The following is a 26756-nucleotide window of genomic DNA, read 5'->3' on the forward strand; positions in this document are numbered from 1 at the left end:
CAGTTGGCAGAGTCCTCAGCCCACACTCTGGATTGCTTTGGAGGAAAGATTGAAGACCATCTGTTAAATATTCCTCTGCCCACAACATTCTCTGTACTGATAAAATGTGCAGTTATAGGATAGGGTTGGCTTAGTCCCTGTCACAAGGCACCCACAGAAATGGCTGCTGCTGTCAAAATGACAAAAACAGCATCATGTTTCAAGCTTTTACAACGATTTGGTGCATCATCCAACATTGCAGTGTCTATTAACAAAAGAGTTGGGGACATCATAATATTACTGAAATCAGTTTAATCCCTTACAAGCCTCCACTCCGGATTGTAAGCATGAGAGTATATTGAGGCATGCTATACAATTCTATATTTCTCAGTGATAGTATCTGGCAGTCCTTGATTTACGGTCTTTTAAGAATCTTTTGAAGTTACAGCAGCTCAGAAAGGGTGCTTTCTAGCAGGGGTCATCAACTTTTTGGACCTCAAGGACCACTACATCCATAATTTTAAATCCCATGGACCACTAATATGATCTGCCTAATGACCAGCTGGGTGGTCATGGCAAAGTGGTCATGTGACTGGGTGGGCATGGCCAACTCAATGTCACTCACATCGAGGGGCGCCTTGCCAGCCTCTACTCACTACTTCTCACCTGCCGCCCAGGCTCCTTAGGGCACCAACAGGAAGCAGTTGTTGGAGCTAAGCAGGCACCATGAGAAAGAGTTGGCAAAACATCTGGCTCAGTTAAAATTGGATCTGATCAAGAAGGAGACTCAGCAGAAGCACCTCACTGATCACTACGAGCATAGGCTTTCCAAGCAAAGGGAAGACCTGTGAGAGTGCAAGGCCAGGTATTGGCGCCAGGAGGCTCAGCGGGCCGAGATGGTCAGCCAATTCCAGGTCATGATGCAGTCTCACTGGAACAAGGCCCTCCGGCTCTTCACCACCAGCGGCACTTCTCTCCAGCCTTCACCCAAAGACCAGGAGGCTGAAGCAGACCCCAAGTTGGAATTTCTGCCCCCCTCCAACTTGCACAAAAAGACCCAGAAGGGGGAGACTCTCTACAGCAAGACAAATGTTCATTGCACGTATCCGTCCTAGGAACCATAGTTTGAGGACCCCTGATTTAGTGCAATATAAAAGCAAATAATTTTTCTGTGGACCACCAAAGTTTTCTCACTAACCACCAGTGGTCCATAGACCACCAGTTGGTGACCTCTTCTTTATAGTAAAGCATTTCCAGAGTTGTAAAATGGCGTGCCAGTCACCATCCCTGCTGTCATGTGATCATGATCTGAGTGCTTGATCACCTATTCACATTTATGATCGGTTGCCAAGTGCCCTGCGATCATCATTGGCAATTTTCTCTGCTGGCTTCCCCAGAAACTCAGTGGGGAAGCTGGCAGGAAGGTTGCAAGCTGCTGCCACCTGCTGAAGGATTTTCCCTCTTCTCCATGCACCAGAGTATGTGGGGAAATCAGGCTGAAAAAACAAAGCTCAGATCTTTGGGATCCATTTTGTTTCTCCAGCCTAGCATGGGAGTTCCCTCTCTCAGAACAGACAAGAGGAAGCAAGGTTTCACATAGCAAATTAATGTATAGATTTTTTTAGCCTAAATATGATGATAGCTACTACCATGTTTCCCCGAAAATAAGACCCTGTCTTACATTTTTTTTGAACCCCAAAATAAGCGCTTGGCCTTATTTTCAGGGAGGTCTTATTATTTTGGGGCGCGTGGAAGAAGATGGGGCTCCTCTTGCCATCTTACCTGATTTACAGCTCTGTCTCCCTAACCCTAATCAGAGGAAGTGGCGGACACTGGCTGTGCATGCATTTAAATATTTTCAGGGAGGGCTCATTTTTGGGGAGGGCTTATTTTAGCGCATGCGCTCAAAAGCGCAATTGGGCTTATTATCAGGGGATGTCTTATTTTCAGGGAAACATTGATTGAAAAGATTTGAAAAGGAGGCTGGATAAATTCTTAGCTGAGAAGTCTAGGAAGGGCTGTTTGGCTTAAAGTCTCAATTGAATTTCTAAATTCTGGACAGAGCATATACAGTATCTGACATGGCAAAAATAACTCTCCAACAATTGTAAAGGATCAAAATGATCATTTGATTGAGCCAAAGTTTGCAGTCTATAGTAAGTCTCTTGCATATAGAAGTTCCAAGAGTAAGAGTCACATGGTCACATAGATCTTATTGAGGAAGTTGATAAAAGACAATTCAAGCATGCCCACATACATTGATTTAATTGTTTAATTCTTTTAGAAGGCTGCCCAACTCCATAACACCCCGGTCGTCATACAATATTAATAGTACTAAAACCAAGAAAAATGCAAGTACCGAAAAAGAAAGTAATTAGTTCATAGGAAATTCTGTTTCTGTATATGCTTTTTTCCAGTAGTGAAATTCAATTTTTTTTACTACTGGCTCTATGGGCATGGGTTGGTGGGCATGGTAGGGGAAGGATAGTGCAAAATCTTCATTCCCACCCCACTCCAGGGGAAGGATACTACAAAATCCCCATTTCCCACTCCTGGGGGAAGGATATTGTGAAATCTCCATTCCCATCCCATTCTGGGGCCAGGCAGAGGTGGTATTTGCCAGTTCTCCGAATTACTCAAAATTTCCGCTACCGGTTCTCCAGAACCGGTCAGAACCTGCTGGATTTCACCCCTGCTTTTTTCTCATTTTTACCAGATTTAGAGAGAATTGCTTTACAATTTACAGGAAAGCCAAGGGAGATACAGGTATTTCTCATGGTAGAAAAACATTAGAAAAACATTTCTGGAAAGGAAAAATCGCAATTTGTAATGACCAAGTTGAGCTAGGCCCTTCAATGTTATTCTAAAAAGTGAACCTAGCCAGAAGAAACAAGGAAGTATAGCAGCAAATGTCTTTGAACTTTGCCCCACCTCAAGGCATGGACTTTGTATTTCTTAGCCACTAACAGCTCAGATTGCCATAATAAAAAACAAATCCATTCTGAAGGATCTTAGGGTAGAGGCACAGAGAAGGGCATCTACAAATTTAAAAGAAAAATGCAGCAATATATTACTATAGTTACGTAGTAAATATTTTTCAAATATGGTGATTTTGAAACAAATACTAATGCCTCAAAATTTATAAGCTCAATTTGGACAATTAATGTAGAACAGATACAAAAAAAGAAACTCATTTTTTATCATTTTTTTATCATGTTATTTCAGGATCAGTTGTCATCTAAGCTTTTTGCTCAATTAATCTGGTAATTAGAGATATAAGGACAGTTAAGTATAATTGGCATTCCTAACTGGCAAACTATAACCAAGACCTAAGTTATATAATGGGTTAGGGCAGGGGTCTGCAAGCCTGGCAATTTTAAGACTTGTGGACTTCAACTCCTCAGCAAAGCTGGCTGAAGAACTCTGGGAGTTGAAGTCCACAAGTCTTAAAAGAGCCAAGTTTGCAGACCCCTGGGTTAGGGTGGCTCATGTGGTTAGGACACTGAGTCAAAAGACCATTGAGAGATCAAAACTTCAGAAGTTCGAAAACCAAGAGCAAGCTGCATGATGGAATGAACTCCCATCAATTTACTCTAAGAGTTTGAAAGCATGTAAATGCAAGTAGATAAATAGGTACCACTTCGGAGGGAAAATAACAGACATACGATAGGGGCCCCTAGGATGTCCCCTGGGCTCCGGTGATGTCACCGGCTAAGCCTTTCAACCTGGAAGCATCTTGGAATATGCTTCCGACATGAATGTTTAAATAGTAGTAATAGTAGTTATATATAATTGTATTTTAATTTCAATATTTCTTTGAGACTTTAGCATAAATAGTTACATCATTTTTTCCTTGTATTGTAAGAAAAATGAGTAGCTTAGACTAAGAGAACAATATTGACACAAAATTATTCAGTGATTAGGATCATCTTTGCTTAATCTTAATTTGCTAAATAAATGGTATAGTTGGGTTCACAAGTTGCACTGAGCCATAAATTAGAGATCTACAATGCAACATCCATAGGCACTATATTTCCCACAACCTCAACAGACAGCATGAAAGAAAGTATAATCCTAATTCATTTAAAAATTAACAAATTGAAAACACCAGGTGTTATTGAATAGTCTGAAGCTTCTCATATCCCAAATTGAGGATCCATTTGTTGTTCCATTCCCCTCCTAAACCATATCTGATAGCAATTTATTCCCTAGCTCAATAAAGACTTCATCAATTCTTTTTTTTTCTTATGGCAAAACAAAACCTACAGTTTAATTTATTTGCATCTGAGTGGATATGGGTGGAATTGGAGTTCGTGCAAACTTTATGGGTAACATCCAATATAGTAATAATTCCCATATTTACATGTAGTAAATTCTTTCACCTTTTATAGATTTTATTTTGATATAGGCACTTCATTTTTAAAGCCTTCTAACATTCTTTACTTTTGGTTAAAATCCCTAATCTTTCAATAAATCCCAAATAACATCAATGTTACTTGGGATTCATCATATTTATATTTATTACATTATGGGTCAGAGACAGTGCATCTTAAATATAGCTCAAAATATTAGTATTGCCAAATCATACATGAATTTGTCTTATAGGAGATATTGAAAGAAGAATGACAAGCTATATTAAAAAGCTATTTCCTGTTATATGCATATAAATATTTTTTATATTAGTAGTGGCAGAACCTGAATAGTTTCGGTAATAATCTCATGCTAATTTAAAAAATGGCCTCTGTTGCTTTTAAGAATATTGTTCTTGTACACATACTTTTATTTATTAAGAAAAGCTTTTTTCTTCACCTGACTAAAAATGTGGAGTGCTACTATATATATTTCAGAATTAGGGCTACTTGAATTCATGGAGTTAAATTGTACTGCTAAGATCAAGATCCACAAGTCGAAAATGGATTGTAGTAAACATTGAAATAAAAAAGGAAATTGTAATATTATAAACTTCTAGGTCCAAATCCCATCTCAAAATGATTAAAGGTAAAGGTTCCCCTCGCACATACGTGCTAGTCGTTGCCGACTCTAGGGGGCGGTGCTCATCTCTGTTTCAAAGCCGAAGAGCCAGCGCTGTCCGAAGATGTCTCCGTGGTCATGTGGCCGGCATTTCGATCAACAAGCTCAACGTCCTAGCCACTGAGCCACCGCGTCCCTTTTTCAGAATGATTGGAAGGAGTAAAAAAATATAATAGTATGCTTATTTTTCTTCTGTGAATAATTAATTCCAAAATATTAATTAAAATCTATCTGCAGCACCCTTGTAACTTTCCAGAATCAAGATTCTAATCATCTTTTTGCTGCTTATTCCAAAAGGAAAAAAAATCAGTCCTTAAACTTGTATTTAATATTTCCTTTGCTAAGGAAACTTGACTGATGCTACTAAACTTATCAATCCAATTAGTTCAAAAATTCAGGAAAGCATGCTAAAATCGCTGTTATTGGAAGAACCTGACTATTGGACAAAGGCTAAATCATGAATTTCTACATATCTATTTTTTATTTTTATAGATAGATAGATAGATAGATAGATAGATAGATAGATAGATAGATAGATAGATAGATAGATAGATAGATAGGAGCACAAATGAATATGCAAAACATCAGTGTAACTTCCAAGGGTGGAAGCAAAAAAAAATTGAAAATATTTGCAAAATTTCTTAGGAAATGAGCATATCAAAACAACAGTCTGCCTTCAAACATTCATGAATAAATAGTTTGCAGAGGAACTAATATCCTCTGGAAAAATGAGATGGGCAATTTATATCTTGCAGACTTCATGCAATACTCTCTGTAATCCCTCCCCCATCACCACTTCCCTCCTGAGCCCTGGTCATATTGCTAAAATTTCATTCCATCATATTATGGCAGTGTCCAAAGTGGGCATACCCCACCACGTTATAACCCACCTGTTGTGTAGCAAGTGATTATGGTGTTAGACTTGAATCAAGGCGTTCCCGATTCAAGTCTCCTTTAATCACAGCATCGCTGAATGACTTCTGTTGGTCTCTTTTCCTCACCCAAGTCTACTTCACAGGATTGTTGCTATGGGACAAAAATGAGGAGAGATCCTCCCAGTTAAGCAGCTCGGAGTTCTCAAAGAAAAATGCAAATACAAATGATTATATAAATTGGGACAAAAATCATTGCTATGCACTTTTCTGGCTCCCAGCAGGAGCAAGAGCAAGAAAGGGAGAGTTGGCTGCCCAAAATGTCTTGGGAGTTCTTGTTCTGACTGTTACTGTATACAGGTAGTCCTCAATTTATAACAGTTCATTTAGTGACCGTTCAAAACTTACAGCATCACTGAAAAAAGTGACATGATCATTTTTCACAGTTACGAACTTCGTAGCATTCACATGATCAAAATTCAGATGCTTGGCAACTGGTTCATACTTATGATCATTGCTGTGTCCCAACCTTTTGCAACCTTTTGACAAGCTAGGTCAGTGGGAAAGCGAGATTCGTTTAACAGCAGGGTTACTAACTTATCAACTTCAGCGAATCATTTAACAACTGTGACAAGAAAGGTTTGTAAAATGGGGCAAAACTCATTTAACAAATGTCACACTTAATAATACATTTTGGTGTCAATTATGGTCGTATGTCGAGGACTACCCGTGGAAGATGATACTTCTCTCTATATTGCATATCGGAAGTCTGCAGCCCCTTACAAGATAATAAATGTGGAGACAGGAATATACTTTTATTGATCCTTCCATTCTGAGTCTTCCCCTTTCCTTTACTTGGGCTGGATGGTTTTTACGAATTCTACACAACTGTCCAGTTGACTTCACCTCTGAAAACTGAGACCTAGAAATAATGTTGACAGTGAATGACATGTCCCCAAATTTTATTTGAAGGGCATTTGGGCAAAATAGACAGAATTGCAAAGATGAAAATGCAATGCAGTGCATTGTTTTTGAATTGGACATAAAATTGACCTTATGGGGAGTACAACTATGATTTCTAACAAAACAGTTCTGATTAGAACTGTCATGGAAGAACTATAATAGCTCTATTCTTGAAGTCCATAATATGGGTTTGTTTGCAGGCAACCCCTTTTAGGATCTTTTGTCTGCTATCAACTTTTTTTCTTTATACCTGTAAAGGGGTAACATTGATAGACTATTGAATTTGGATCGAAGATATCATAGTTCGGAATCCTGGCTCAGACATGAAAGTTTGGAAATAATCCTGGGTTAATACAGGAGCCTGACTCAAACTTTCACTATCGCTCATAATTTCTGGAATGAATTAGTGGCAAGATTTGCACACAATACAATGCCATAATAGTTCTACATATACTATATCACTAAACCGTTTACAGATCACAGTTATTTTATAATTGGACTGAAATCAAATGAACTCTCTTGTTTCAGATGAAGCCTCATTTGGCATGAAATAAGAGTGACTGACAAATTCTTTGCAGATTACACTTTTAAAGAATTATTTTTTATTTATTATGTATTTATTAAATTTATATGCCACCCATCTCACTAATAAGGTGTGCAAGCCGCTATGCGGCTTACAAACAATAAACAGCTAAATATAAAAACAATTAAAATTAAGGGTTACATAAATTAAGACCAAAAGTGAGGTTTTCTTCTTATCCCATCAACTATCGAACAAGGAGCACCTCCAACGGGGCCCCAAAGCAAGTGGCCAAACCTTTCCAGAAGGCCAGGATTGTGAACAAATCCCATCTCTGATGGTAAAATGTTCCAGAGGTCGGGGCCAAAGCAGAAAAGGCTATCCTTGATACCCTTCAGCTGAAATTGCTTAACATATGTAGTCCACAGCAAGCCTCTTCTGTTGAAGGGAATCCCATTGGAGCAAGATGGCATCACAGATACACTGGGGCATGCCATAAAGGACTTTAAAGGTAATGACTATTACCTTGAATTGGACCGAGAAGCAAACGTGTAACCAATATTGGCTCACACAGTAGCAGTGTTATATGCATCATCCTAGGCTCCTCCAGAACGGTCCATGCCACTTCATTCTATGCTAGCTGTAGCTTCCAAATACTTTTCAAGGGTAGCCCCATGTGGAGCACATTGCAGTAATCCAACCAAGAGATGACCAGAGTATGAGTGTCCTTCCTGCAAGGACCATGTAATCTGAAATTCAACAAAAGGGATGCATCACAAGGAGAGACGGATCTAGGTAGGCTAAACAGAAAATCTACATTTATTTCATTCTAGAGCCATTCCTCCCAAGCCAGTGAAGAAACCAGAGGTGCTCAAAGGACTTGGTCATGCAGCTCTTTCAAGCTCTCCCAACCCTGATCGTGCCCAGAAAATTTCAGACCTTGAAGTCTTCATCCAGGCCAGGTCTTCAAAGATGCTTTGAGGGGTAGATCCAAAGGAGATTAAGAGCAATAAATTGCATTGTATAAGTCCAGGTAGAGTAGGCAGTTGGGAAGTATGAGATTCTAAAAGAGGCTTCTACCTTCATACTGCTAACCTGCTCGATTTTTGTCAGTCCTGTTGCTCTTATAAGCCAGGAGCCCTGCCAGGAAACAAACAAACAAACTCTATAGGGACTCGCTGTTGCCCTTTATGAACTAAGAGTGCCTCTACAAGAGGAATAACACTCCACTGCAGCTGCAAACAATAGGAGGTAGTCAATAGCAATAGGTAAGCAGTCTCAGGAAATCTCATCAAGCATTACTGATCTGCTTAGTGACAGATCATTGATAAACTTCTAAGGAACCCCATAGTTTCCTAGAGGAAAATAGGTTGGAGAAAAGGAGACCCGACTTCATTCTTGGAACGGAGTGAGATCCTTGTTATGATGCTATTAATGTTCCATTCCTGATGTTATTTTTGCCAAGCTGCTTAACTTTAGTCTAATGTGTTTTGTTTTGTTTTTAGTTGCCTGAAGAGATTGGAAAACTTGAAGATAAATTAGAATGTGCCAATAATGCTCTGCAAGCGGATTGGGATAGGTGGAAGCACAGCCTGCGTCTTGATATGAAATCAGCATTTGGCAACATGGCAGAAAATAATCTCCGCTATTATGAAGAGGTAAAACAAGCTTTTTAAAAACGATATACAATTGTGTGATGTCTCTATATAGTTTGCTTCTAAAAAGAAGTATTTAAAAATAGAGCTGTTTTCTTTGTTTTCTTAGATGCACTTCACAGTTAGTTGTGCACACACATGCAAACACACACACACATATTGCTTTTAAGTTCTCGATCAACAGAGGGCAGTCTTGATTTAAAAAGCACAAAGCATCTTTATTTATATATTTAATTTTTTGCTTAGTTCAAGGAAGCTTCGGGATAGGAGAGATTTGCTTTCTCGGGCTGTAGAAGAAAGACTGCCAGATCTGATCAGCAGATTAATCCCCTATCGCTTTAGATGATGAGTCAGGGGGGCAATTTTGAATCAATAGAGACACATTTTAATCAGCATTAAAATTAGAAAGTAACCTGCAGATTCAAGGTAGAGTTGCCATCTGCCTTGCCTTCATATTATCAAGTTAATCAAGTCTTCTTGGTCCTTTAATCTCCTCACAAAGTAACATTTCCAAAATGCTGAAGGATAAACAGTTTTCAAGTCAGCAAGGATGTATAAATGAGAGATACGCTACTTTGATTTCCGTCAAAGCAATGTTTGCACAGACTTTGTATATAAACCAGCAATCTGAGTTATTGGGAACAAGCTATGTGTCAATGGGGCAAACAGTTGCTTTATTCACACTTTCCTGCAAAACCAACCCTTAAACCAGCCAGAAATCAAACGCGGCTTATTATTCTGTACTTGTATAGCCAATATAATGAACCAAGTAGGAAGGGATTATAGATCAGTTTTTAACTAACTATCTTAAATGGTCGACCGTAATTTTCAGTAAAATTCCATTATATTCCTAATTATGGATCCAATTCACTAAACTACAATTTACCTCTTTGAGTATTTATTAATCCAGTATGAAATTCTAAAAGTAAAGGGAATTAGCTACTCTTTTTACAAATGAAACTAAACAAATGACAACCTCTAGCAATATTTATTGGCACCCAGCTAGGTTCAGGCATGGTCTTATTATGCTGCAGGTTTTCTGCCCTACATTATTTATGCTCAGCAGGGTCACTGAGAGGCATTTGCCACTCCTTCCCCTAAAGTATGGCTTGTAATTGGATTGTTTGAACAAATGAATCCTCCGTAGAATGTCTGAACGATCTTTCCTATTGCAAAGGCACCAGGGGTCGTATTCACGTACTTTCCCTATCAGTTTGCAAATGAGTGCACGCACCCGCGCTTCATTCACAAGCGCCCTGTCCACACACACGCTCGGCCTTCCGCACATGTGCCTGTCCTCAAAAACGCACCTAAATAGGATGGCATAGGACTGGGATGGGTGGGCGGGGCCACCCGCAATTTCAACTACCAGTTCAGACGAACTGATCCAAACCAGCTGAATGCCACCTCTGAAAGACACCTAATTTCATATTATAAGATTTGGATTTGGTTCTCGTTAAAGAATATTGTTCTTTTAACAATGCTGTAGCATTTCCTCGTAGTTGAAGTTGTTACCATCTGACACATGCTGGAAGTACACATCTTTTCACAAGGAATGTCAGTTGAAAGGCAGAGATCTGGATAATCAAGAGTGTTTAATTATACTGAGAAATGCAAAAGGACTGAAAATCTGGTCTTCCAGATCAAAATCAAAGCATTGCTCATATCAGAAGACTTGCTGATCCTTCTTATTTCCTCAGTCTCTTCCTATCCTGGTGTGTCTTTTCAACTGTATATTAGAGAAATGCCCCAAAGGTTACCATACAAATGTTGTGGGCTTAAAAACTGTTCACGGATAGATGGGGTTTTTGTCTCCTTTGTAAGAGAAAAGATTTGCAAAACTAAGCCAGCCATTTAAGTATCTCTCTATACTGTAGTAACTTCCCTAAAACACTCAGCCTTTCTCCTGTTTTATAATCCTGCAATAATGTTGTAAATGGCCCTTGCCCACCTCTAACATGCATTACAATAAGGTAACTTGCTCAAGAAAAGCAATCAGTTTTGAGCATTGCAACCACTCAGCCTCCATTCAATTCAGAAACCTAATGAATTCATGGCAACCATACTTCTGATCACTGCACTGGAAGCAAAAATGAACTCCTGTTTCTTATTCTTCTGGTGTTATAATGAACTCCAAGGTGTCTGAAAAATACTGTGAGCTCCTTATATAGCAATAGGAGTTTTTTTTTAAGTAACTCAGAAAATTAAGGTAAAACAGAGAAAGAGAAAAAAGAGAAAAAATTTACTAAAACAAAACAAAGATAGACAAAAGAGAAAGAATGTGCATTGATAAAGACAAAACACACACATATATTGTCCCCCTCTAGTTGAATGCTGATCAATATATTGGAACAATATATTACTTTTCCCCCTTGCAAAGCAGACCCAGAATTTATAAACTTCTACCTCTACAGGTAGACCTTACTTATGACCACAATTGAGCCTAGAATTTCTGTTGCTAAGTAGCTTGGAACCATTTTATGACCTTTTTTGCAACAGTTGTTAAGTGAATCACTGCAGCTGTTAAATTACTAACATGGTTGTTAATCTGGCTTCCCCGTTGAGTTTGCTTGTTAGAAGGTAACAAAAGGTGATCACATGACCCTGTTACAGTGGGGCACTGCAACCGTCATAAATATGAACCAGTCACCAAGCAGCCGGGTTTTGATCATGTGACCATGGGGATGCTGCAACAGTTTTAAGGGTGAAAAACAGCCATAATTCACTTTTTTCAGTGTCCTTGTAACTTTAAACGGTCACTAAACGAATGGTTATAAGTGGAGGATTACCTACAGTTGCAACCAATCTGTTATCTGTATATAAAGGCAAAATAGTTAACAGGTGAACCAAAAACAAAGTGAAACTTCAAAGCCTTCTGTTAACAATCTGTTATTGTATTTAACTCATAGGAAATCTCCAAAAGCTTCTTATCTACCATAAACCACCACAATCATTGTCTCTGATCCATCCGAGATCAAATATCTTTGTTTGATTCTTAATAAAACATTTCCTTAAGATTTTGTTTGAGAACTTTCCTAAACAATTGTGCCTTATTCCCCAAAAATCACAAACCTTAGTTGTCAATCCATTTTCTCCAAAACATCCAGTCCAAATTGTTTTCCCAGTAGATATAGTAAATTGATTCCCCAAACAAATAAAATATTAAACTCAGGTTGACTCAGCCTTCCATCCTTTATAAGGTAGGTAAAATGAGGACCCAGATTGTTGGGGGCAATAAGTTGACTTTGTATATAAATATACAAATAGGATGAAGACTATTGCTAACATAGTGTAAGCCGCCCTGAGTCTTCGGAGAAGGGCGAGATATAAATGCAAATAAAAAAAAAAATAAACAGTTACGATATTTATGTAGTTACTTACAAAGCACATCTAAAATATATTAACGTAACCAAAATATCTTTACAATCCCCAAGGCATGTCACAACTTTTGAGCACTCCTAATGTTTAGAAACTAAAAGTTGAAAAATTTGACACAGCCTACAGCCCCCAATCACCATCAGTCTGCTCAAGAAAGTCCAGTTCATCACTCATTAATTCTGTTAACTCCAAATATGTAGAACCCATATCCCCTTCAGCCTTCTCCAACAAACCTGCAGTTTCCAAACCCAAGTTCTTTCTCCTTTAAATCTGCCAACAGCAATTTAGATTCCAATGGATCCAGCTGAGAGTTTGGTTTGGTCACATTTGCTTGTGTCTGGATATTCTTTTTTAAGTTGAGCTAAAACATGGGTGTCAAAGTCACAGCGTCACATTGCCATCACGTGACATGTCATGATGTTTTTTCCCTTTGGAGAGCTGGGATGGGCGTGGCCTGTGCATAATGTATCCAGCCCATGGGCCACCAGTTTGACACCCCTGATCTAAAACCAGTGCTATTTTATCAAACTTTTTGCCAAATGGGGGAAAGGGGGAGGTATTTTGAGATATTTGAGGTGAAATCTGGAGTGAGTTAAAATAGGACTACTGCAATCAGTATCGGGACGCGGTGGCTCATGGCTAAGACAGTGAGCTTGTCGATCGAAAGGTTGGCAGTTCAGTGGTTCGAATCCCTAGTGCCGCCTAACGGGGTGAGCTCCCATTACTTGTCCCAGCTTCTGCCAACCTAGCAGTTTGAAAGCACATAAAAAATGCAAGTAGAAAAATAGGGACCGCCTTTGGTGGGAAGGTAACAGTGTTCCGTGCGCCTTTGGCGTTGAGTCATGCCAGCCACTTGACCACGGAGACGTCTTCGGACAGCGCTGGCTCTTCGGCTTTGAAACGGAGATGAGCACCGCCCCCTAGAGTCGGGAATGACTAGCACATATGTGTGAAGGGAACCTTTACCTTTTTACTGCAATCAGTGGGAATTCTCAACGTGTCTTATGTAAGCATCGTTATATCTTGATTTCAGCTGGAATAGGTTTCCTATTTTGTTTCATTCCATATTATCGGAAGACTTGTTTAAGTAGATAACTAGTCTGAGAAACATCAAATGATAGAGGTGCTTTGCTTAGAGCTTAATTAGAAATTCAGCCTGAAAACACTTTACAAGAAGCTTGCAAATAAGTTTATAAACATTGCTAGCACACATAAAATGAAATTGTACCTGTAACTAAGAGCATTATAATCAAATGCATCAGCAGTTACCACACAGCCCTGGGAAAACATGCAGCTGTTTTATCTTTTGTAAACAGATGCTGTGTTTGCAGCCCCAGATTCTCCAAAGCATTTGGACTTGAATCTGAATGTTGTACAGCCCTAATAATTCCTTGAAATTATATTTGCAACCTGTCAACTTGCTCTACGAACTTGAATGACTAATACATAATAGGGTAACTTGCATAGTAAGCAATGCTCGGTTATGGTTAGCCCAACAGGCAGCAACTAGCAAATTTAGGACAAGGAATAAAAACGCTATTGCGAATAAAATAGTGAGCATGTTTCCAGTCTTTCCTTATTTGTTTTATTGTGTGTTCATACATATAGAATTAATTTCAGAGCCATTCAATCTGATAGGAACTAGCACTACAAGCATCAGAAGAGGCACATTTCAGTTTTTTGCAGGGTGCAGGTTTTATACCTGCAAAGTGTTTTTATCTCCTGTTCAGGGACTTCAGATAGCAACAGTAGGGGAAAATTGGTCTGAAGTTTCAAACCCTTCCCAGTGAAGAAACGGCAGACAGAAGTGAAGCTAGTAACTGCTGCAGAATGAAAGAGTCGGCAAATATACGAAGTCTTTATAATGTCTCTCTGGACAAGGAGAGGACTTGAGATTGCTGACAAGTGCTCCATACCAGGGGTCTCCAACCTTGGTCCCTTTAAGACTTGTGGACTTCAACTCCCAGAGTTCCTTAACCAGCAAAGATGGGACTCTGGGAGTTGAAGTCCACAAGTCTTAAAGGGACCAAGGTTGGAGACCCCTGCTCCATACAGTTGCTTTTCTTGAAGAGACTGCAAGATAAGCAGTCCACAGCAGGTTGGTAGCTCTGGGAGATGAGGGAATAGACATCATTGCTGAAATTTTAGGGCAGTTTCAAAAGGACACTGTGTTTGCATACATTTTCTAATCATTTTCAGACAGCTTTATAGGTGAACCTTTGGCTCCACATTTTACAGCATTTAGTCAGTTTCCTTCAATCCTTAGCAAAATATCTGATGAATTACCTTTAATCCTTAGCAAAAGAATTTTTAAATAAAAGTTTCAGGACCTAAATTCTTTTTTAAAAAAATGAATGAATGAAAAGAAAAAAATAGGTATGTTGCTATCTGTGATAACTCTCAATGGAACTCGGCTGATTAGGACTAAATGGCAAAGATATGGAAAGAAGAGATAACTGCTTGTATTTTAAGAGAAAGGGATAAATTACTAAAATTGTTTATATGTTATGAAAACGGAAGTCAATCCTTTATATATGTCTTTAGTATATTCTCATTTCTTTTCTACTTTTTGTACTATTTTTCTCTCCTACACTTTTTTCTTTTTATTGTTTTACTTTATTTTAGTTTTTATCATTTTAATTGTAATTTTTAATAAAAATTACTATTAAAAATGAGCTTCAACCCGTATGGATTACACTGAGGTGGATGGCTTGAGACAAGATGGAATGTTACCTGCCGCACTATGAGCTAGCGGGGAAAAGTGCTTTCCAAGTCTTTTATATTCTCTGTGGAACACTGATTTTTAATTAAATGATATACAGAAGATTCTATTATCATAAAAATATAGGAAGAGCTACGCTGCATCCGTTCAAAGGACTATCCAGTTCAACAGAGCATTTAGTCAGTTAACTGTCTGGGTAATAATCCCTTCTTACTGATATAATCTAGTGACTGGGCTTCAGCCCAGCACTTTGTGTGGAAAAAAAATAGGCTTTGTTACCCTGTAAAAAAGCAGAGATAAATAAATCACTGTATATAAAAGGTTGCTCTCTGAAAATATTGATGTTTTGTAATAACATCAGTGTTCCTGTGCCAGCCCTTTTGTGAATGGGCAAATCCCCAGAAATCTACAGCTATTTTATTTTATTATTTATATGCCACCCATCTCCCTTGGGATTCTAGGCGACTTACGGATAGTAAAAAGATAAATAGAAAAGCAGCTAAAAATTCTAAAGTATGCAAAAAGTCAGGAACCAAGAGACAGATGATACAGATATGAGGTCTTCTTACCCATCAATCACATCCAGTGGTGAGCACCTGTCTCAGGACCCTAAACCAGCTGGCAAAACCAAATGTTAATATCCTTCCAAAAGGCCAAAAGGATGGGAGCCGTTTTCAACTTCGGTAGTGTTTCACAGGGACAAGGCCACAGTGGAAAAGGCTCTTCTGCTTGGCCCATCCACCAGAATTCCTTAGCAGGCAGGGTCCACAGCAAGCCTCTTCTGGTTCAGGTGGGGCAGGCTAGTCCCAGGGACATAACCCTACCACCCCAAAACTACCTCCCTAGCAGTTCAAAAGCATGCAAATGCAAGTAGAATAGAATAGAATAGAATAGAATTTTATTGGCCAAGTGTGATTGGACACACAAGGAATTTGTCTTGGTGCATACGCTCTCAGTGTACATAAAAGAAAAGATACCTTCATCAAGGTACAACATTTACATCGGGCTTCCCCAGCTGCGGCTACCAGGAAGAGTCTCAATTCACCCGCCACGATTTTTTCGAATCTTTACATAAAGGCCAAGGTGAGGTGGTAGGAAAGACTCTGGGTGTTTTTGCAGCTTCCGGTCACGGAATTACAAATCGATTTTATTTATTTATTTATTTGTCAAACACAACAATATATATAAGTATAAGCATGAGATAACCATACGAATTGGATACAATCAAAGGGAACATTAGGACAGGAACAGTAGGCATGCTGGTGCCCTTACAGACCTCTTAGGAATGGGGTGAGGTTAACAGTAGATAGTCTTTGGTTAAAGCTTTGGGGATTTTGGGAAGAGACCATGGAGTCAGGTAGTGCATTCCAGGCATTAACAACTCTGTTACTGAAGTCATATTTTCTACAATCAAGATTGGAGCGGTTCACATTAAGTTTAAATCTATTGTGTGCTCGTGTATTGTTGTGATTGAAGCTGAAGTAGTCTTCAGGAAGGACATTGTAACAGATGATTTTATGAGTTATACTCAGGTCATGCCGAAGGCAGCGGAGTTCTAAATTTTCTAGCCCAAGTAGATGAATAGGTACTACATGTAAACATGCGGGAAGGTAACAGCGTTCCATGTTTCTCCACACTTTGCTGTGGCCATGCCAGCCACATGACCATAGAAACATCTACCCTAGTCTTCTTTGGTTTAAGGAATAGAGATGAGCACTGCCCCCTAAAGTCAGTCATGACCAGCGAGGTAAAACCTGTGGGGACACTTTTACCCCAAACTCCCTAGCTCTTTTAAAGCTTCATGGGCTGTGGAGATCCAGAAAATTGGATTCATTTCCTAAACTGTAATTAAAATAGCCACATTTGAGTATGTTGTGTGAACACAACTACAGCAATAACTTCGATCTTCTAGCACGCTGAAAGATTAGATAAGCAAGATTGGTTCCTAACATAGGCATTAATATGAAGGAATGAGCTATCATATATGCATTTTATATGTCATTCCATGACCTTTATTTACTGTAGTGTTATCATGCATTGAACTGCCAAATATTGAGAATGCATAAAGTGCAAATACAATGCCGTGTTGGCATTGCGAACCATTTCTCACACATACTGCACCAAGTATCTCTGTCCAAAACAAAAAGAAAAACAATAGTGAGAATTTGGAATGGGAAGAAAAAGAGGAATACACAAATAGAATTGTTTGACAATCAAAAGAGTGTACTGTTCGTAAAACGGGGGCAGCTGATACGATTTGAGTTTGTAACACATAACTGTGAGAAGAAAAGATGAGAGTTTATGAGGCATTCTACATCTATATTTAATTCATTGTTTTAGTGGACAGTTCATTAGTTATCATATTATCATGCTTGAAGGGATGTTCTTCCAGAGAAAGCAAAAAACAGTTTAAGGCTACATAAAATGGTTTTTTTGTGTGTTCACGTCGGAAGCACTAAGGCACTTCCATGTTGAAAGAATTAACGGGTGACATCACTGTTGCCCGGGAACGCCTGGTTTTATGTCCCCATTAATGTGCCCACTGAAATGGTACCTATCTGTCTACCTACTTCTGATTGCTCGCTTTCGAACTGCTAGATCAGCAGGAGCTGGAGCAAATGACAGGAGCTCACCCTACCACACAGCTGAATTTGGGTCTCAAACGTGGGCTTGCTGATCATCAGTGTCCCAATCATGAGCAACCGTGGTCCTAGTAATAGTAAGTCTTAAAGACACATCTCTCTGTGTATATGGATAGGCATCATTTCATTGGAAGGTAATGTCACTGCATGAGAAGATGTCCTAGTACGGGGATTGCACAGCACCAGGGAGAGGGCAGGCAGGGGAATTTATATAGCTAAACATCCAGTTGGTGTTTTGGGTTACTACAGTATTCCCAGGAGACAATGCATCCAAATCTAGCCAGTTTATTAAGTCTGTTGTAATCCCTTGACTCACATCTAAGATTAGTCCCAATTTCTCAGAAGAACCATCTCAAAAGATACAGTAAAAAGGAGATGATCAGATGTCTAAAACACGCGGCCACAGGCAACATCCGGCCAGCGATAAGCCAAGAGTTGTCCTGCTGAGCTGTCCCAGAGATGGCAAGGTACCGGCCCGTGCCACCCCAGCCCCGGCCTACCCATTCGGCTGCGACAACCAGGCCACACCCACCCTGGCCCCACAAGGGCAAACAAAATCCTAATATGGCTCAAAATGGAATCGAGTTTGACACCCCTAGCCTAGATCATGTGTCTTAGGGTATGCAAGCAATATTGAAGTTTGCGGTATCAGAATCAATGTAGGTTTTCTCATCCAATGTATCAAATGCCATTACTGAAAAAAAGGCAGCCTAAATGTTATGCTGTAGTCTTGGGCATAAGCAAAACCAATTTTCTACCCGAGCACATTCAGTTGCTTGTAGATTCTAGTAGGTCTGCTTATAAAGATGTTATATGTTAATTTACTAATACAGTTGGAATAGTTGCCTGGTTGTATATACCTTGACCTTTAGTGCAGTGTTTCTCAACCTTGGCAAGTTTAAGCTATGTGGACCAACTGCCAGAATTTCCCAGTTAGCTGTCTGGCTGAGGAATTCTGGGAGTTGAAGTCCACACAGCTTAAACCTGCCAAGGTTGAAGAACACCGCTTTAATGAATTAGCTATGCCTATTGTATCTTGGCCAAGAAGATGATTAATTGCAGAAGTTATACTCAGATGTCTGAGAATTAAGCTACTTAGAGCAGTGTACTTGAGAGAAAATGGTCCTTTAGCAGTAGCCTCATATTCACCTTGGCAAGAAATAAGATTACTTCTTTTTCTGCTTTATATAGGCACAGAAGCCTTTAAAAGATGAAGAAAACTGTTGTTGTTTTTTTAATTAAAGATAAGGAAGTAAGGTTGCTGCTCTTCTAGTTTTTAAGTTGCATGTCAGCATTTTCAAAATTTATGATGTGATCTCTGGCCAGGAATCTCTCATAAACTGCCTTTTCTGCTTTATGAGTTTAAATATTTATGTTGAAGTGTGATTATATTTATAGCAGAACCTTGACATCCTTTTCTCTTTTAAAAATCAACTTAGAAATCTCTTAAAATTTTATGGCTTAAATAAAATTAATAAGGCCACCAGTTTGACTGGTAAATATGTTTGTAATCTGCTATTCAGCCAGATGAGACATGCCCATCACTTCCTTAAAAATCTTTCTGGCTGACAAGAGTTTTGTACTCAACTTCCAAATTACAACAACTGTTCAGGTTAATAGGCTGAAATAATATGGCATCATAGGAGATTTCCTTTAGGCAGAGAGGTCTTTGTGCCATCTCATTTCATACAGAAATCCCAATAGCAGTGGGTACCCATTATGAGAAAAAAAATCTTAAGGACTTCCAAATACAAAATTATCGGTGCTTTGTGTTCATAGAAAAGTATGACACACATAGTTTAAGTGTGTCAAGTGAATAAGTAAGAATAATAGTATTTTTGAAAGAAATAAGAACTAGTTGTGGCCTGGGAGCAGGCCGCGGCTGGGGCTTTGGACCGTGTCGCGCCTCTGCGGCCTCTGATCCGGTGTAGGTCTCAACCGGCCCCTTGGTTTTCCGAGGGGCTGAGGGAGATGAAATGCCGGCGAAGACGCCTAGAGAGTACCTGGAGGTCCAGCCATTCCGAAGCTGACCGGACACTAGTTAGGTCTTATTCTAAGACCTACCTAGTGGCAATGAGGGAGGTGAGGCATTCTTACGTTTCCACCCTCATTGCGTCGGCAGATAACCGCCCGGCCGCCCTGTTTCGGGTGACCCGCGCTCTCCTTCATCAGGAGGTACGGGATGACCCCTTACAGGGACGTGCCGAGGACTTTAGTGGTTATCTATACGATAAAATCGTTCAGCTCCGGGATGGTTTGGACCAAAATTGGGATGATCCAAGTGAGAGGGCAGAGCCGCGTCTTGTCTAGATTGTTTGTGATGAGTTTGACCCTGTGGCTCTCGAGGACGTGGACAGGTTGTTGGGGAGGCTGCATGCCACCACGTGTTTATTGGACCTGTGCCCTTCCTGGTTGATGCTGGCCACACAGGAGGTGACACGAGGTTGGCTCCGGGGGATCATTAATGCTTCTTTGCAGGAAGGGGTCTTTCCTGCCGCCTTGAAAGAGGCGATGGTGAGGCCCCTCCTCAAGAAGCCTTCCCTGGACCCAGCTATTTTGGGAAATTATCGTCCAGTCTCCAACCTTCGCTTTGTTGGAAAGATTGTAGAGAGTGTGGTGGCATGGCAGCTTCCCCGATACCTGGATGAAGCTGTCTATCTAGACCCGTTCCAGTCCGGCTTCCGGCCCGGATATAGTACGGAGACAGCTTTGGTCACGTTGGTGGATGATCTCTGGAGGGCCAGAGACAGGGGTTGTTCCTCTGCCCTGGTCCTATTAGATCTCTCAGCGGCTTTTGATACCATCGACCATGGTATCTTGCTGCACCGGTTGGAGGGGTTGGGAGTGGGAGGCACCGTTTATCGGTGGTTCTCCTCCTATCTCTCTGACCAGTTGCAGACGGTGTTGACAGGGGGGCAGAGATCGGCCGCGAGGCGCCTCACGTGTGGGGTGCCACAGGGGTCGATTCTCTCGCCTCTCCTGTTCAACATCTATATGAAGCCGCTGGGCAAGATCATCAGTGGCTTTGGGGTGAGATACAAACTGTACGCTGACGATACTCAGCTGTACTTTTCCACCCCGGGCCACCCCAACGAAGCTGTTGAAGTGCTGTCCCGGTGCTTGGAAGCCGTACAGGTCTGGATGGGGAGAAACAGGCTCAAGCTCAATCCCTCCAAGACGGAGTGGCTGTGGATGCCAGCACCCCGGTACAGTCAGCTGCAGTTGCAGCTGACTGTTGGGGGCGAGTCACTGGCCCCAGTGGAAAGGGTGCGCAACTTGGGTGTTCTCCTGGATGGACGGCTGTCGTTTGAAGATTATTTGACGGCCGTCTCCAGGAGAGCTTTTCACCAGGTTCGCCTGGTTCGCCAGTTGCACCCCTTCCTTGACCGGGATGCCTTATGCACGGTCACTCATGCTCTTGTCATCTCTCGCTTGGATTATTGCAATGCTCTCTACATGGGGCTCCCCTTGAAGTGCACTCGGAGGCTTCAGTTAGTCCATAATGCGGCTGCGCGGGTTATAGAGGGAACCGCACACGGTGCCCGTGTAACACCACTCCTGCGCAGACTGCACTGGCTGCCTGTGGCCTCTCGGGTGCACTTTAAGGTGTTGGTTACTACCTTTAAAGCACCCCATGGCTTAGGGCCTGGGTACTTACAGGACCGCCTGCTGTTACCTCATGGCTCCCACCGACCCGTACGCTCACATAGAGAGGGTCTTCTCAGGGTGCCGTCTGTCAAGCAATGTCGGTTGGCGGCCCCCAGGGGAAGAGCCTTCTCTGTGGGGGCTCCTACTCTCTGGAACGAACTTCCCCCTGGCTTGCGCCAATTGCCCAACCTTTGGACCTTCCGCCGCGAGCTGAAGACGTATTTATTTACTCGCGCGGGGTTGGCTTAAATTTTAAATTTTAATTTTTTGGATGTATTTTAATGGGTTTTAAATTTTAAATATGTTTTAAATTTTGGCCAATTTTATAATAAGTTTTTTAATTGTTTATTTTAATTATATTTTGTTACTGTTTTTATTTTGGCTGTACACTGCCCTGAGTCCTTTGGGAGAAGGGCGGTATAAAAATCTAATAAATAATAATAATAATAATAATAATAATAATAATAATAATAATAATAATAATAATAATAATAATAATTTAAAAAAACTAAACCGTGGATAAGCTGAAACATCCATTAGTTTTGTCATGGCTAAACTGCGTGAAATCTAGAATAAAGAGTTGTAATAAATGGTGTCCCAAAGGTGTTTTTTCCAGAGGCATTTGGACTTCCTTGTTTTCTTTGAAGACATTTTGCTTCTCATCCAAGAAGCTTCTTCAGCTCTGACTGGCTGGTGGGGAATGGAAGGATTTATATTCCTTGCAGTCATTTGCTGGTCATTTGCATTCTTCTAGAGAGTCGTTGAGGCCACTTGGAAGTTTGTCTATGTCCTCAGGGTCACCTGAGTAGTGCAAATGGGCGTGGGGCCTTTTGGAAACTACTGAAATTCACATCGTCCAGGTCTTGGTTGTCCCAAAGGTGCTTTTTCAAGAGGCAGCTGTTCTTTCAGCAGTTCCAAGAAGGCTCCGCACCATTTGCACTACTTATAATGACCTGGATGACTGAGAATCTCCATAGACAATAAATGGTGTCATCCTGTAATTTATACAGGAAAAAGAAGGCTACTGTATTGCACGTAAAGTACATGATCCAAATATCTGATGTGGTTGTTTGTTGTAGTAAGTAGTTATTTTTTAAATATATATATATATATATTATTTTAATGCTTCTTAATAACAAAAAGAAAGAAGGAAACACAGAAGACAAAAAAGTAACATATAAAAAGTGGTTTAACAAAAACAGTGAAATAGATAGAACAGAGAAAGAGAACAATAAGTTGTAACGGTAGCAACAGTAGTAGCCTTTGCAAGCTGATCATCCAATTTTGGTCTCAGCAAATCCTTGAGGGTTATCCACATACAGTTGTGGTGTCAAACTCAAGGTCCACGGGGCAAATCTGGGATGCTTAGATCTGACCCACGGGGCCACCCTGGAAACAGCGAAGGGATGGCCCACGGTGCCTCGACCTGGCCCAGGCCAACTGGACGTTGATCTGCAACTTGATGGCAGCTGGCAGTGTGCTGGAGGAGGCCGTTGCAGCCGAAAAGGGAGCTTGTGGGGGGGGGGGACATGACACGAGTGACATTGAGCTGGCCAAGCCCCCCACACACACACACAAAGCACCCACGACATGAGTGATGTCAAGCTGGCCACAGCCTCCTGGCCCCTCAAGGTCAGGCACAACCCTGATGCAGCCCTCAATGAAATTGACACTCCTGATGTACAGTGAAAACACTGCAACTGTGAGGAACGTAAGGAGCAATTTCAGTACAGATAGTCCTTGGTTAATAACAGTAATAGGGACTGGGAACTCTGTCACTAAGCAATTAAATTGTAAAGTGCAACACCATGTGACCATACCAGCTTACAATGGCAGTTGTAATTACTACAAAGTAAAAAATAGAAAGTGCAGAAAAGGAAAAGGAAAAAATAAATATAGTAAAGAAAAAGAAAAGAAATATATAAAGAAATGACTTCCCCCATCATCACACATATAAATGATTTTAGTAATGTTTATCACCTCTTAAAATACAACAAATGATATTCTCCTCCCATATCTCATCTCCTACCTATGATCAAATCATTAAAGCCTCGTTGTTTCAGTCCTTATCAGCAAAAGTCCATTAAAGGTTACCAGAGATGACAACGTACCTATTTTAACCTTGATGGAAAATAATCCTGCTTTATATTTCTTCCTTTTATTTTTACAATCTTGATCTTTAGTCTTTCAAATAAAAGAACTTGATTTCTTTTCATTTTTTTCTTCGTCTTTTCTCACAAAATTCTCCAAAGCTTTAACCAGCCTCTATTGTAAATCCAATATAGAAAAATTATGCAGGTGTGTTATTTGACTTGTTATTTGTATATCCCTTTTAATTGTAAAGAGATCAACCAGTTTATTTTGTATGTCTATTTTAGCCTCTTTCCATATCATTCTTGTAACCTGTCATTTTTAAATTTACTTTCAGAGCAATTTCAATGTTCTCTGGTAAAAAGTGTTCCTCTTCCACAACTTCTTTTAAACACAATCTGTCTATAATAGACAGACACTTTTAAAATTAATGTCTGCGTCCATTGTTCAAAAATATCCTTCAATAAAATGTTTTGCTCAGTTCTATGTTAGAAGGTCAAACTTAAGTGTTCTCCTTTAATTGTAATATTTAGTTCCTTCTGGTTCCCTCTGGTATTCAGCCTCCAAAGTCTCGTCCTATCAGACCTTTTTATTAAGAGGATTTTTAGAAAAGCATTTTCCCATGAGAAGTGTTTTTATAATTAATTCCAAATTCTTATTTCAAATCCATCTCGATCCTTAGTCCATTTGTAACTTTCCAATATCAAAATTCTAATCACCCTTTTTATTGTTTATTCCAAAAGAAAAAGTTTGTCCTGAAACTTGTATTTAAATTTTCTTTTGCTTAGGGTTAAAGGCAAATCGTGAGGGGCTATAAAACTTTTTGAGCCAAATTAGCTATTAGGTGAAAGGCAGTTAACAAGCTATTTGTGAAAGTGTTTACAAAAAAGTATGTTAAATGTCTTTAAAGGCACCAAACATGGTTTGAGCGAGATGACTATTCCCTCATCTCCCAGTTCTCTAAACCCATCAGAAACCACTGCCTTGTGGTCTCCTTGCAAGAAGCGACTGTGAGTGATTTCAAGTCATCATCTTGTCCAGAGCAGAATTACGAAGAGCCAATTTACTCACCGGCTTACTATGGTTCCATTTTTAGCAGAGCCATCTTCTCAATTTTTTAAACTTATATTCATTTATGTAATCAGATATGTGTTTGGGAATTCAGATTCTTCTGTAACATATTTTGTTATTTAAGCTAAGTGCTCTGCTCCAATTGACAAGATACATAATTAGCCACGTGAACCTAAAAGTAGGTCTCTGCGCCTTGGGCTCCAGGCTTTGCTTCTGGAGAACATCAGCTGTGGAATTGCCATCCCTTCCGAGGCAAGCAGCTCTGAAATTCGTTCTTTTCCAGTTCCTTAGCTTGAATGAGTTGATAGCAATAGCACTTAGAATTATATACTGTTCCACAGTACTTTACAGCACTCTCTGAGCAGTTTACAACATTAGCATATTGTCCCCAACAATCTGGGTACTCATTTTACTAACCTCAGAAGGATGGAAGGCTAAGTCAACCTTGAGCCAGTCCAGATCGAACTCCTAGCAATGGGCAGAGTTAGCCTGCAATACTTCATTCTAACCACTGCCCCACCATGGCTCTTGATCTTGAGAAAGAGTCATTAGTGCAAACTAACTAGAAAGAATAGCATGATACAGGGATTCCTAATTTAGGCATGTAGCAATAGCACTTAGGCTTATATACCGCTTCATAATGCTTTACAGCCCTCTCTAAGCAGTTTATAGAATCATCATATTGCCTTCAACAATATGGGTCCTCATTTTGGGACCTCAGAAGGATGGAAAGCTGAGTGAGCCTTGAGCCGGTCAGCAGAACTAGCCTGCAATACTGCATTCTAACCACTGTGCCACCACAGCTCTTATATGACTGGATTTGCCATCAATTACTCACGATTTTTTTACCGGTTACCAGCAGGAGTTAACTACCCAAAAATATAATCAGGCAAGAAGCTTGCCTGAAACTGCACATTGCATTAAAGCATTATCTCAATTTATAGGAATGATGGCATCAGTTTCAGCAATGGCAGGTTAAGCCTGCAAAACATTTTGATATTGCAGGCAGCTGTGTGTACAATACATTGGCAACTATGATGATTATGCCTTAATCCTATCTGGAGCATTAGTGAGGATCGTGAAGTATTTAAGAATGTGAAGTAATTTCTTTGCCAGCATAGTAAATATTAGATCTCTGAGCTGAGAGCAATCAAACATTCCCTTGGCTCACAGTAGTTGCGCTGAGAGCAATAATGTGTTCTCTTGACTTGCTCTATATGAGACTATCACAGCCCTCAGCAGAATTGTGGCTGTCTTAGAATTTCCCAGTTCAGTGGTCTGTTTTTTTACAAGTAGATGCCAAATTAAAGCAATAATCATAATACACTTACAAAAACTTGTTAGTTAATCTAGAATAGTTTACTACCTTATTTGCGCAGGTTAATTACTTCTTAAAACAGTGCTTCCCTAAGTTTTTCCTTCATTATCCGAAACTGATTATCAGAAAGCCCCGTTTATCGCTTATCAGAAAATACTTCTTTAAATATCCCGCTTGTGATTGGATCATGAGTTTGGGTGTCGTTACCCAGAGAAAAATCACTTTTACCCAATTCTGGATAATTTACTCAAGTTTGAGAAGCGCTGCCTTTAAAGTATAACTTCAGTACTTAATATCATACTCAGCAGGAGGGGTCTGAGACCATTCTGTTCTTCTGGGAATGAGATCTGGAGTTACAGAAATGAGTTAGCCATTCTGGGTTACTCAAAAGTATTCCCATGCACCTCAGATTATCCCATGCCCTCTATCATCTGACATGGGAAACTGTAAATGTGCCTTTGGGGGTTTTAATCCAAAAAGAAGAGGGAGTTGGCAAAAATATTAGGATGCTGTGAGGATGAAATGGGCCAAATTTCAGAGAAATCAGAGGACTCCCATTTTGTTTTACACAAGTCTGGGATGAAATTTATAGGAACATAAAGCATTAACAAGGACATGAAGCCTCCCAAATTGTGCAGAAGACATACAAAATGTTTTTTCCATACAAAATGTTTGCTATCATTTGAGAAATGTATACATCATAAAATTTTGCTTCGTTGTCCAATCGATGAGGAGAAGCAGCTTGAGGTTGGTTTATAGCAGGGGTCTCCAACCTTGGCAACTTTAAGCCTGGAGGACTTCAACTCCCAGAATTCCCCAGCCAGCTTTGCTGGCTGGGGAATTCTGGGAGTTGAAGTCCGCCAGGC

At 40.1% G+C, this 26756-nt stretch overlaps 1 protein-coding gene across 1 annotated transcript in view; it reads left to right on the forward strand.

The window, feature by feature from the left end:
• SNX7 (sorting nexin 7) overlaps positions 1-26756 on the forward strand; it is a 64269-nt gene that overhangs the window by 36628 nt on the left and 885 nt on the right. The window contains exon 8 of the mRNA XM_058175870.1: positions 8871-9023. Coding sequence (XP_058031853.1) covers positions 8871-9023 — 153 coding nt within the window. The remainder of the gene's footprint in view (positions 1-8870; positions 9024-26756) is intronic.

This window comes from Ahaetulla prasina, chromosome 3 (genome assembly GCF_028640845.1).
Source record: "Ahaetulla prasina isolate Xishuangbanna chromosome 3, ASM2864084v1, whole genome shotgun sequence".
NCBI classification, from domain to species: Eukaryota; Metazoa; Chordata; class Lepidosauria; order Squamata; family Colubridae; genus Ahaetulla; species Ahaetulla prasina.